At 39.9% G+C, this 13,450-nt stretch overlaps 2 protein-coding genes across 2 annotated transcripts; both read left to right on the top strand.

Moving 5' to 3' along the window:
• Positions 1–7,345: 7,345 nt before the first annotated feature.
• PG986_012557 (uncharacterized protein) lies at positions 7,346–7,852 on the top strand (the record flags this gene model as incomplete). Its single annotated transcript, XM_066848779.1, has 2 exons — positions 7,346–7,414; positions 7,655–7,852. The coding sequence occupies 2 exons, from the start codon at positions 7,346–7,348 to the stop codon at positions 7,850–7,852; spliced, it is 267 nt and encodes an 88-aa protein (XP_066695475.1).
• A 2,913-nt stretch (positions 7,853–10,765) lies between these two features.
• PG986_012556 (uncharacterized protein) lies at positions 10,766–12,366 on the top strand (the record flags this gene model as incomplete). Its single annotated transcript, XM_066848778.1, has 4 exons — positions 10,766–10,891; positions 10,995–11,392; positions 11,482–11,973; positions 12,012–12,366. 4 exons carry the CDS (start codon positions 10,766–10,768, stop codon positions 12,364–12,366), a joined length of 1,371 nt encoding a protein of 456 aa, XP_066695474.1.
• Positions 12,367–13,450: the final 1,084 nt, after the last annotated feature.

Below are 13,450 nucleotides of genomic sequence, written 5' to 3'. Positions count from 1 at the left end.
TTTTTATTTTTTATATTTTAAGCTACTTTTCAATGCGAGATTAACGCTTAGCGTAAACGCACCGACATTATATATTTTTTTTTTATATATTTTATTATTAACTTTAAATACATTATATTTTAACTTTATAAATTATATTTAATAATTATATTTATTTCGAAAATCTTTTAACGTGGTTTATTACTACGCGACGTATATTACTTAGCGACGCACTTTTTCTACTTTTCGACTTTTTTATATAAATTAATTTAATTATAACGCTTAAAATTAATTAAAACTATTCGTTATTCGATTCTTCGCTTAATTTTATATCTTTTTTATATATTCGCGTATTATAACTTATCTCGCCGTAAATATTACAGTGCCTTTTACCGGTCGCCCTTCGCTTTAACGAACCCTTATTTTTACTTTTATCGGGCGCTAAACGCTTTTTTTTTGCCTTTTCGTCCTATAACTATTAAAATTCTTTAATAATAAGGGCTCCTTTAAATTAGACTCGCGACTTTTTAGCTTTTCGGCGCTTAAAAAGTATTAAATTAACTTCCTTTAATATATATATTTTATTACGTATAAAAGTTATTTTATAGGCTATTTTAATTATACCCTTCGCTATTTAGTTTATTATATTTATAATCGGCGTTAAAAAGCTTTTTTAATAAATAAACACCCTCTTTTTAATATAAATAAAGTGTTTAGTTATTTATTAAGGGTTAAACGGCGTTTAAAAATCGTAAGTACTAGCCGTCCCTAAACGGGATAAGTTAAGTATAAGCGTCCGAAAACGTATATTTAGCTTATTAATTACCTCGTTAAGGTTATAAGGTATTAAACTAAATGCGCTAAATTTAAATTTAATATTAATTTCCGTAAAAACAATAAAATACGCGGCTTTAAAAGTAATAAAAAACTCGAGCTTAATAATATAATTTATAAAAGCTTTAATAAATAGCTCAATTTTTTTTAAATAAGCACGCTTTAAAAGCGAATAAAGTACTATATCGAAAAATTAAAATAAATGCGATAAATAAGGAAGTATATTAATAATAATAATATCGTTATTTTAGTAATATACCTCGAATTCGGCCGAAATATAGCTCTCGTAGTCGTTAAGAATTAAGAGGCGGTAGCGACCTTTCGTTTATAATTTAATATATTTATCGAAGTACTTAATTTAGTTTAAGCTTATTTCGTTATTAATTTAATTATTAAAAGTCGGCTTAATTATTTAATCGCCCGGTAAATCGGTTTCGCGGAATTAATTCGTAAGGTAATATTAATTTTAAACGATTAAAAACGGTAAAATATATTAGCTTTACGAATTAATATATTTAATCGCCGTTACTTATTCTTAATTATTAAACTAAACCGATTTCGCTTTTTTACGCCGTTTAGCGCGTATTATAACGAATATTAACCCGATTATGCCTATTATAAAACCGGTCTCGTCGAAATTCTAAATATTTTCGTCGATAATCCCGTATTTCGCCTTTATATTCGTAATTAGCGTAAACTAAACAGAAATAATTTTAAAATCTTTATAAAAAACCTTTTAATAATCGTACCGACGATTTATTTTAATTTTTAAGTTCGGGTTACGGTTAATAAAACGCCTAACTTAATACTTATTAACGCGGTCGCCGCCGCGCGACGCGGTAAAAAAATTAGCTATATTTTTTATACTAATAAAATCGAGAGGTATGCTTCGAATATTTAAATTAATTATATATTTACGAAGTACCTCTTTTTTAATTAAATTTATTTTACGTCGTTTCGATCGGATTTCGCGTTTTAAAGTTCGGCTATAAATTCGATAGCGTAAAATTAATTCGAGTATATTATAAACTTTTACTGCTGTTTTTTAGCTTATTTAATTCGGTCCGTTTCGTATCGCTTAAATTATTAAAACTATCCGATCTTTTTAGGATTAATTAAACATTATAATTATAGAGATATTACGCGTTAAAGTTTAATTATATTAGAATTAAATTAAAGTGCGTCGCTAAGTGATATACGTCGCGTAGTAATAAACCACGTTAAATATTAATTATATTAATTATAGTTATTAATTATATTAATTATATTAATTATATTAATTATATTAATTATATTAATTATATTAATTATATTAATTATATTAATTATATTATATTTTAATAATATATATTAATATATATTAATATTAATATATAACGTGGTTTATTATTAAGTCGGTTATATTATTTCGCCGGTTATTAATTTAATTAATACTCTTTATTAAACTTTAATACGTTTTATTTTTATAATTATAATACTTAATTTTTTATAAATAAATAAGTTTAAATTAATAATTTAAGTAACGCGAGACCTTATAAAACTTATTAATTAAAAGGCTATTACGAAAGCTTTTAACGTTTTATAATCGATAATTAATAATCGATTAAACGGCTAAGTTTTACGACGCGAAATTTAATACTTATAGCGAAAATTAATATTACTTAAAAAAGAGGTACTTTAAAATTATATAATTAATTTAAATACCCGAGAAATATTTTTTAATATTATTAATATAAAAAATATAGCTAATTTTTTATCGCGTTATATAATAATAAGCGCGTTAATAAGTATTAAATTAGCCGCTTTATTAACCGTAATTTAAACTTTAAAACTCGAATAAACTATTAATACGATTATTAAAAGGCTTTTTATAAAAATTTAAGTTCTATTTCCGGTTAACTTACGTTAATTACGAATATTAAAACTAAATATAGTATTATAAACGAAAATATATAAAATTTCGACGAAACCGGTTTTATAATAAATATAATCGAGTTAATACTCGTCGTAATACGCGCCGATTAACGTAAAAAAGCGAAATCGGTTTAATTAAATAATTAAAAATAAGCGACGATAATTAAATATATTACTTTATAAAGTTAATATATTCCGCCGTTTTTAATCGTTTAAAATTAATATTATTTTATAAATTAATTTCGCGCATACGATTTATTAAGCGATTAAATAATTAAATTAATTTTTAAGGGTTAAACCGATAACGAAACGGGCCTAGATTAAATTCAGTATTTTAATAAGTATACGAAAAAGTAAATAAAAAATACGTATTGCTTTTTAATTTTAAACGGTTATAAAAGCTATATTTTAACCGAATTCAAGGAATATTATAAAAATAATATTATTATTACGTTTAATATGCTTCCTTGTTTTTCTTTTTGTTTTTTTTAGCTTTTAAATATAATATTTTATTCGCCGTTAAAGCGTGTATATTTAAAAGAAATCGAACTATTTATAAAAGCCTCAATAAATTATATTACGAAGCTCGAATTCTTTATCACTTTTAAAGCCGTGTATTTCGCTATATTTACGGAAAATAATATTAAATTTAAATTTAACGCTTTTATTTTAATTTTTTATATTTTAACGAGGTAATTAATAAATTAAATATACGTTTTCGAACGTTTATATTTAATTTATCCCGTTTAAAAATAGCTAATACTTACGACTTTTAAACGCCGTTTAACCTTTAATAATTAATTAAACATTCTATTTATATTAAAAACACAGTATTTATTTATTAGAAAAGCTTTTTAACGCCGACTTTAAATACGGTAAACTAAATAATAATAAAAATAATTAAAATAACTTATAAAATAACCCTTATACGTAATAAAATATATATATTAAAAGAGGTTAATTTAATACTTTCTAAGCGCCGAAAGGTTAAAAAATCGCGAGTTTAGTTTAAAAAAGTTTTTATTATTAAAAGTTTTTAATAGTTATAAAACGAAAAAGTAAAAGGGAAACGTTTAACGCTTAATAAAAATAAAAATAAAGGTTCGTTAAAAAGGCGCGCGACGAGCGGTAAACGCTATAAGATTTACGGCGAAACAGGCTATAATACGTAAATATATAAAAAAATATAAAATTAAATAAAAAATCTAATAACGAATAGTTTTATTTAATTTTAAACGTTATAATTAAATTAATTTATATAAAAAGGTCGAAAAATAAAAAAATAACCGGCGAAGTAGTATAATTAATTTAGTAATAAATTACGTTATATTAAGCTTAATAACATTATTATTTTTATAATATTTTTTAAATTCGGCCGAAATATAACTTTTATAACCGTTTAAAATTAAAAGGCGATTCGTGTTTTTTATTCGCTTTTTTCGTATATTTATCGAAGTATCGAATTTAATTTAAGCTCGTTTCATTATTAATTTAACCGTTAAAAATTAATTTAATTATTTAATCGTTTAATAAATTATATTCGCGAAACTAGTTTATAAAGTAATACTAATTTTAAACGATTAAAAACGGCGAAATATATTAGTTTTATAAACTAATATATTTAATTATCGTCGTTTATTTTTAATTATTTAATCAAACCGATTTTATTTTTTTATACTAATCGGCGCGTATTACGACGAGTATTAATTCGATTATATTTATTATAAAGCCGGTTTCGTTAAAATTTATATTTTTTTTTACGATGCCGTATTTAATTTTAATATTCGCGATTAGCGTAAATTAACCGGAAATAATATTTAAATCTTTATAAAAAGCTTTTTAATAATTATATTAATGGTTTATTTAAGTTTTAAAATCCGGCTTACGGTTAATAAAGCGGTTAATTTAATACTTATTAACGCGTTTATCGTTACGCGACGTAATAAAAAAATTAGCTATATTTTTTATATTAATAATACTAGGAGGTATTTTTTAAATATTTAAATTAATTATATAATTTTAAAGTATTTCTTTTAATTAACGTTAATTTTCGTTATAAATATCGAATTTCGCGTTATAAAATTTAGCCGTTTAATTAGTCGTTAAATATCGATTATAAGACGTTAAAAGCCTTTATAGTAGCCTTTTAATTAATAAGTTTTATAAAGTTTCGCGTCGTTTAAATTATTAACTCGAGCTTATTTATTAATAAAAAATTAAATATTATAGTTATAAAAATAAAACGTATTAAAAGTTAATAGGGAATATTAATTAGATTAATAACCGGCGAAGTGATATAATCGATTTAATAGTAAATTACGTTAAGTATTATAATTATAAAAATATTACGTGTTAAATTTTAAATATATAAGAAATTAAAAAGAATAGCTCGTTTAATAATATAGCTCGTTTAATAATATAACTCGTTTAATAATAAACCACGTTAATATTAATTAATTAACTATTAATTTAAATTAAATGTACCCTATCTAATTAAAAAGCATACCTTATATAGTTACGCCGGGGACATAAAAATATTTAATACCTAATCTAAGCCTTTCGTCTTATAATTTCTCGACTAATGGATAGATTACCCCCCCCCCGGGCCCCCGTTCAGTGGGACGGATATCTCGGCACGTGCAGTGGGTAAGAAAAAGGTACATGTCACGTCTTTTGGGTCAGGAACCTGCATGTACTTCCATTTGATCAATGTTTCGCGTCACCTCTTGCCAAACATCAGGAAGCCCGTGGAACCAGACGAGGGAAACATTCGACTAGCCAAGGAGATCGAAATATAAGGTAATTACATACATGCCCTGCTAAGGAAGACGAATCGAAGGTCGTGCGAACGACCTGCCATGGGAGAATCTCGGTACATCGCCAACAGTTAGAGAGGCAGGTTCCGCCTCTCCAGCTCCAGGTCTCGCAGCCACGGGTCCTTAGGGCGCCGTCTAACCGTTAAGTGGCCTGCCAAAGGGGTCTGGAACCGAGATGCACTTCCGAGGTTCGTTCGAACCGTTCCTTTGTGGCAAGAAGGACAACGAGGATCATGACGAACCGAAATCGTAGCATCAGTCTTACAAGGACTCGGCTAAGCAGAGCGGAGACGAAAATAGGAAAACGCCTCAACGTAGAGGTAGGAGGTATGCAAAAGTTCAGCCACACCTTACACACGTTCGTTGTGTGTGTGCATCGCAGAGCGAGCGCAAAGGGGGCGAGGCATGCGACTGCTTCCGGTCGCGCCCGATCTGTTTCCAGTTTCCCGCAACGAGGAAAAGCACGCATGCAAGCAATAGGGTTCAGATGATGTATGTATGTATTGTAAATTGCCTCAAGTGGCTATGTAGGGTCGAGGAGGAAAAGAGTTTTCTGATATGCAGTCACTTGCCTCAGCTCAGGCTTGCGTGAGGCAAACCACGCAAGAGCAGCAAATCAGGCCTCTTTAGGCCTCTTAGAAACCCGCATGGCCCCCGTCGCCCTCGCCAGGGTTGTGGCTGGTTTGAAACAGAGCCCACGGTTACCCGCGATAGCATCAGCATCGCCGCCAACATCAGTCATCCGGTGGCCAATATCTTTATTAATACGTACTCCAATAATTGTCTCTTCCCTCACCGCGGGAAAAGCTGCGTTTCGAGAGTGGTTATGCTTCTGTGGTTGATCAACATCGGAGTGGCCATGGTGGAGCCTGAACGCATCAACCAGCGCCTAATGGGCGTGGGAACGGTGTCATTTGATGGAGGGCGAGAGAGCTCATTGGAGGGAGCAGCACCAGCAAGGCCGGGACGGACCTGTAAGCTGTATACCAGGGTATTACTTGATATAGGTAGTCCAGCATGTACATTGAATTGAATGTGGGATTAATTATCGGTTCGGTGATAGTCTGGGTTGAAACTTGGGGGGGCATTCAAAGGAGGATCTTTGGTTTGCATCTGTGGCCCTTGAAAGAAAGCCTGGGTCCTGCATTCAAGGATCCTACCTCGCATACCTCTCGCAATAACAAAGTACTGCATGTACCTACATACATAGCATAACTTGACTTTTTGCGCCTACGCCGCACGGCACCCCGACTTTAACCTGGCCCTCTTGTTGTTTCGCCCGTTCGTCCATCCTGGCATCTTACCTCTTACTTTCCTTCATTCCTGTGTCGTCTGTGTGTGAACGTACAACTCTCCTAAAATACCCATCGACATCCTTCCTCTGCTTTCTTGACCGGTCTCAAGAAAGAAGAAAGAAACCAGCAATCTCGTTGCGACAGATTTCCATCACCATCACCAAAAGTCGATAATTCATTGCGACTCCATCGGTACGTTGTTGCTGCTTTCTTCCTGTCCTGTCCTGTCCTGTCCTGTCCTGTCCTGTCCTGTCCTGTCAGATGAACATGGAACCGCGCCAACCCCCGAGTCGGGCTTCCCACCCGCCTTGGCATTGATGGATTGGCATTCGCCTTGGCAGGCTTGGTAGGCTTGGTTGAACCTCACTCGCATTTCCCTTTTTCTCTATCTTGCTTTTCGCCAATCTTACATTTTTTTCTCGGCGTGCATCATTTTGCGACTCGGCCAAGACTGACAATACTTGATTTCCTGCAGCGCAATCCAACAAGAACAACAACACATTCATCATGTCGAACCAAGGTTACTACCAGCAGGGCCCTCCTCCCCAGGGCTACTACCCTCAGCAGCCTCAGCCTGTACGTTCTCTCTCCCTGTTGCTCTGTCAATTACCGCCAGCCCGACCGATCCGTTGTTGTGATTGCGACAACGATTCCCGAAGCTTTGGTGCGAAGGTCGCAGACCAGTGTCTCGCCAAGCTATGGTGCTCTTTGTTCGCGTTGCCGACATGGCTTGCAATCAGCTTCCTCGACGGATTGGAAGGGCTTCGGTTGAGATCATTATTGCGCGCGCATTTACTGACATGTATTATTTGCTAGGCTTACGGTCCTCCCCCGGGACAGTACTACCCTCCCCAGGGCCAGCCCCCTATGGGCTACCAGCAGCAGGCTCCTCCTCCCCAGCAGAAGCAGGGCTCTTCCAATTGCCTGACCGCCTGCTTGGCCGCGCTGTGCTGTTGCTGCGTCTGCGAAGAGGGTTGCGAGTGCTGCGCCGACTGCTGCGAGCTTTGTCTGTAAACAAACATCGACGAGTTATTCGAGCCGACGATCAATGACGCGACGATCCAACAACAAGCAATTGCCAAGGTCAAAGCCAAGTCTTGGGAAGATGGAAAAAGACGGGTCGCGCTGCGCCGCACGGCCACGAATCCTTACTACATCACGACGAGCATACACACGTCCCTTTCATCGAACACACACTCGAGGACGGAATGTGGCTAGGCTATCCTACGATATAATCAATCGATCTTATTTTGTTGTTCGGGGGGACGGAGGATCAAGGGGGAGTAGTCATGGGGTTGACTACGCAGAAAGAGGAGGGAGTGGTGAAGAGAGAAAGAGAGCAAGCACGATTCATTTATGCGAATGATGTCTTCCCATCTCTGTGGGGAGGACGGTCCGAAGCCAACATCGCGCCTTTGCTAGATGGTACTTCGATGCACGAAGCAGGGCGGATGAGGGTCACATCGCAACACACAGACTTCCTTCTTCCTATACGCGTGTTTTATGGAATTCATAATCTTTGCTCTTCCCCTGCGCCAATTTGCCTGGTATTGATGTTATTTTTGGATGATTATGAACTTGTTTCCCTGCCTTTGTATATTTGCAGACCTAATGTGAGCAATTTAGTAACCGACTTTGCTGCTATGTGACATCTTAATCTCCAGTGCACTGCTTACGTCCCTGCGTACTATGTACGGAGCGCCCATTCGACAGCATGAGTGGGTGGTTGTAGATACCGCACCACGTACCTGGTCTTCCACGATTCAGATCGGTAGGTTCGCTTGACTGGTCCAGGCTAATAGAAACAAGGCTATTTACCCTAGGCCTCGATATCTTTCTTTGTCCTCCGTCAAGGGCCCCTGAGTATACTTATGATGGGTAGCATTGCCTATGGGTCAATGTGTGAAGCGGGCTTGGCCTCAAGACTGGAATGTTGGGTTTATGGTATACGTCCTTGAAAGGGGAAAATTCCTTCTCGACCAGCGATGTTGTGCGGATCAATGACCGCTACGGTATGGTGGTGCTTGTTGTCGGTTGCGAGAGAGTGTGTGTGGGCACATCACTCTCCTCCTGGCATTGGGGTGAGGCTGAGAGTGATTGTAAGAAACGGTGTAGGAAGTAAGGTGAGAGACGAAGTCAATGGATGATAATATGACTGGGGTACAACATGTGAGGAAGATGGGAGGCATGTATCGTCATTGTTCACCACGCGAGTTGAACTCGACTAGGACTGGATCTCAGGGTTTGAGGCCACAATTCTAAGAATCCACATAGAGGTTTGACATGGGCAATTCGCAGTGTTGAGCAGGTTTCTCAGAGAAGGGTTGGTAGGCAAATAGCAGATGATAGCGGGATTTGGCATTGATATGCGGATGGTCGAGTGGCATACTTGCCTACATGCGAGAAACTACGTTCCTACTGGTCGTACCCTTTCCGTTTGAGGGAGGCGTGATGATATGGTGAGCTCAGAACTCGAAGAGGACCGCGGATATCATGCGGGCAGAGCTGATCGTTTACTGTGGCAGGGGACGGAGGGAGGACATCCAGATGAGAAGACCTTTCTTCTAGTCGCAGGTTTGGTTGCTCCCAACTCGTTCGAAGCCACCGTCAGAGTCATCACGTTGTTGCAAGGTGGCCCTCTCATTCGCCGCCGGTGTATGACACCATCATATCTCAACGGGTTATGTTTCCCCCTTGGTGTGGTATTGGTAGGTGACCCATGGTATATGGACGAATACGAAGTAACAAGCATCATGGCTCAGATATCTGTGTATAATCACGGAGAGATCCGCGTAGGTAGACTTGGGGTGCTACATTAGAGGTTTGGATGTGGCTTCAATTGTGTATGGATGTTGTCTTCAGTGTCAGGAGCATTTCCTACAGCATACTAATGGATGGTCTTCGAGAAAGGTACCTTTCTCGCTTTGTTGGTTGTCCCTTATCCCTCCAAGTCCGTCTTTGGATGTTACCCACGATACATACCCCCCCAGCAGTATCCTTGAATCAATCACTTATAGATGATTAGGGCTGACAAGATACAGCCATTATCATGTAATTTGGTCCCTGGGGGAGGGCGGAAGGGGCAAGCAATTGTACATAAATTCCAGGCGCAACATAAGATAGACGGGTGACCGTCCTGGTTGAACACAGCTTGTATGGACTAACACACCTCGCATAATATCTCTACAATGGCATGCCAAGCAGTGATGAAAAGCAGATACTGGCTTTCCTCCTTGTCCTTATGTGCTCTATGTCCAGCCAAGACTGGGCCTTGCAATTTTCAACCTCGTCGTAACTGGATAATATATATCCCTGATACGAAGGTTAGTCTGAGGATAGGTTCATGTGAGGGAAGGTGTTGCATTTACCATGAAGATAGCTTGGCTTTCAATGGCCCGGAATAATAATAAGGGTAGCTGCTTCACTGGTGGTTCACGGTGGGAACCACCGTGGTCCAGAGTTGGACATTTTTACATGGTGGTCTGAACAGAACAATGGAGTATGAGTATTGTTGTTAACAATCACGGGCGACTACAACCCAACATACCACAGAAATCAAGTTATAAATACAATCAAGCCAGTTCTGCAAGTCCCAGCCGTTCACTTATTCAAAAGAGAAGAAGAAAAATTCTACTGCTCTTGTGTTCGTCCCAACCGCATCAACCCATCTGCTTCCTTCCACCACAACTTACTTGACACATCCAAGTTCGCACACCTCTCTCTTCTTCCCTTCACCCATCACACAAACCAGTTGATAATTGTCTTCTCTGTCCCTTCAACATCGCATTCATACTGCATACCAATTTGTGCTTTCTCTGTTACTTCACCATCACCACCACATCTTCACCTCTTCCAGCTCTACACGCACCTTGCAACCCTGCAACCCGTACCCAACAACAACATCTCAGCTACTACCACGTTGTGACAATGTCTTCGTTCAATTCCAACCGCAACTCTGGCTTCGTTTTGAGCACGCCTCCCTCCAAGGAGGAGCGTCGCCAAAAGAAGGCCCAGGCCGCATACCTGTCACCCCCTCCTCTCAGCGCCGCCTTGGTGGCCCCAATGACAAGGTCAGTGAATCTTTATCTCACAAGCCGTGAAGGCCCACTCCTCCTTCTGTCCCATCAAATTTGCCTGGCTGACTCGATAATTACAGGAGATCGAGTTCGCATTGAAAATGGCGGGTCATCCCAATGAGATCAAGATGCAGTACGTGAAAACGAATCTGCCCAAGATCAGCATTGGCCATGATGAGTCCGACCAATCTGTGAAGAGCGAGCTGTCCACGGCGAGCATTTTCCAGGACAAACCCTCACAAATTGTGAAGACCGAACTATCGACTACAAGCATTGTTCGAGACGAATCTGAAGAGCGGCGACTGAAGGCACTCGAGAAGAAGAAGGCCAGGGACCGCGAGATCCAGGCGAAGAACAAGCCTGCGAATCTCAATCGCTTGATGGATAGCATTGTTTACTCTCTTCCTGATGATGAGTTCATGGTGGTTGCACCCAACCTCTTCTGGGATGGGGGTAATGACATGACGAAGTACTATGAGTAAGTACACCACTCACCAACACACATGGACTCACAGTTTCTCTCTTGCTTTATACAACTTGTATATAAACAAAACTAACCATTGATAGGTGGCTCCTCGAGGAGTATTATGACGGCGACATGCCCGAGATCGTCCGTCGCGCCAATGCTTTCCGCGGCTTCCCCCAGTTGGATGATACGGATTTCAACCCCAACGGTGCTGTCGAACGTCGCGCCTACTACCAATCCAAGAACGGCCGCGAGGAGCTCCGACCTTACCTCCCCGCCATCAAGAAGTACGCATCCAAGGGCGAGTACGTCCTCATCGAGGCCAAGGTAAATGGACAGACGGCCGCGGACGCACTGGATGCTGCTGCCACCGCCGCCGAGTCTTCGCCCGAGCTCAAATACGAGCAACCTACTCCTGTCTTATGGGCTCCTGTCAGCGCGTCCACTTTCTTTGCCAAGCCCGAGTCCCCGGTCCCTGGTGATATGGTCCCTGGTGATATGGTCGCCACCCCGGTCGAGGACCTCATGGCTCAGTTCGACCGTTCTGCCACCCTTGGACGTACGCCGCAGGCCCCCTTGAATCATCGCTGTTCGTGACTCCCAACCCGGTCAGCAAGTCTTTCCCTCACAGCATGAGCCCCGGAATGCTCGAGAAGCTCAAGGATGAGCCGAAGTCATCGTCTGTATCGAAGTACGATCCCGCTCTCGCACCTTCTGTTACCCCCACCAAGAAGGACGAGGAAGATGACGATATCAAGGAGCCAGTCAAAGATGAGGTGATGAGCGCAGCGGATCTTTCTTTCCCCTCTGTTCGGACCCCTGCCGCCACGCCTATCAAGAAGCGGGCGACGGAGACCAGCCGTAAGCGCAAGGAGCTGCCCGAAAGCAACTGGAAGCCTTCTTCTGCTGGCGATATGTCACCCGACGACGAGAAGCCGCTGATGAAGCGTGCCAAGAAGAGCCACCGCGGTGCCGCGCACCTCTAAGCTGGCGGTTGAGTCGACCTTGACAATCTCCACTGAGGCCCGCTGCCTGCTCTGCTTTGCTCCTTGAGGACTTATATGCCTGGTGTCGTCGGTTGAGGATCAGGTTCGCTACGAAGCAAGCAACCTTGCATGGAAGGGGAAGGATGATAATGATGATGCATTTTCGGCGGATAAACATACACGCATACACACGCCCCTTATATGGACTGGACATATGGTCATGGGCGATTGCACTTCCCTTTCTTCTGGGCGTTCGGTTCAGATATTTGCACGATACCCCTTTGTTTTTTGGCTTGTCGCGGTGGTGAAGACAAGAGCTATTCAAGGATCATTTCACTACAGCCGTTGACAATGATAATGACTCGTCTCTATTGATCTTGAGACTTCGAGGAGGATTTTACATAGACTCACTCGATCAATGCATTGATTTTACTGATATGTTGTTGCCCCATGAGCTTGATATGTGAAACTGTCTCCGTGAACGATACTGTATACCCGTCAGAGATGAGCATGGCCATCTCATATGTGCCCTGTCTCTGTAGACGATGATGTGGTTTCGTCTTAGATGGGCCTTGCCGCCTCCATTACTACCCTTGTACAAGACGCACATGACCGTCAAGCGCAATGGACGAGAAGGGACCGAGTTGGGATCACTATTAGAGTAGGCACAAGGACAACGCATAGTCGGGCCCTACTAGGTCACCATTTAAGCTTCAATGGACTCCAACTTCACCATCGGCATGTACAGTGCCCTCTGGCCATGATGACAACTAAGCAGTCATGCTCCTCCCATCAGTAAGGGGAGCGCTCTATGCTGGACCTGACTTTTGGGTTGCAGATTACGCTAGCATTCGCAGGACAAGACCCGATGCGAACAGGTCTGACCCGTCAGTTGGGATCGGCCTAGACATGCACGGCGGTAAGCGCAGGTGGTTTCATCCAAGTCGCTTCTCTCGCTTCGCTTCGGCCCTCGTGCGCGGTGTGTCAAAGAACAACGAGAGGAGTGTGTAAGTGTGTGTGTGGAGCGTGCACGATGAACGACGAAAATCCGGGGTGGAACAGGGAGACGAGACTGGGGGAGAAG

The sequence above is a fragment of the Apiospora aurea genome (genome assembly GCF_038362705.1).
Source record: "Apiospora aurea strain CBS 24483 chromosome Unknown utg000008l_segment0_segment0, whole genome shotgun sequence".
NCBI lineage: Eukaryota > Fungi > Ascomycota > Sordariomycetes > Amphisphaeriales > Apiosporaceae > Apiospora > Apiospora aurea.
Note: the sequence above shows the minus strand (reverse complement) of the source record. Positions and strands in the feature narration are given on the sequence as shown.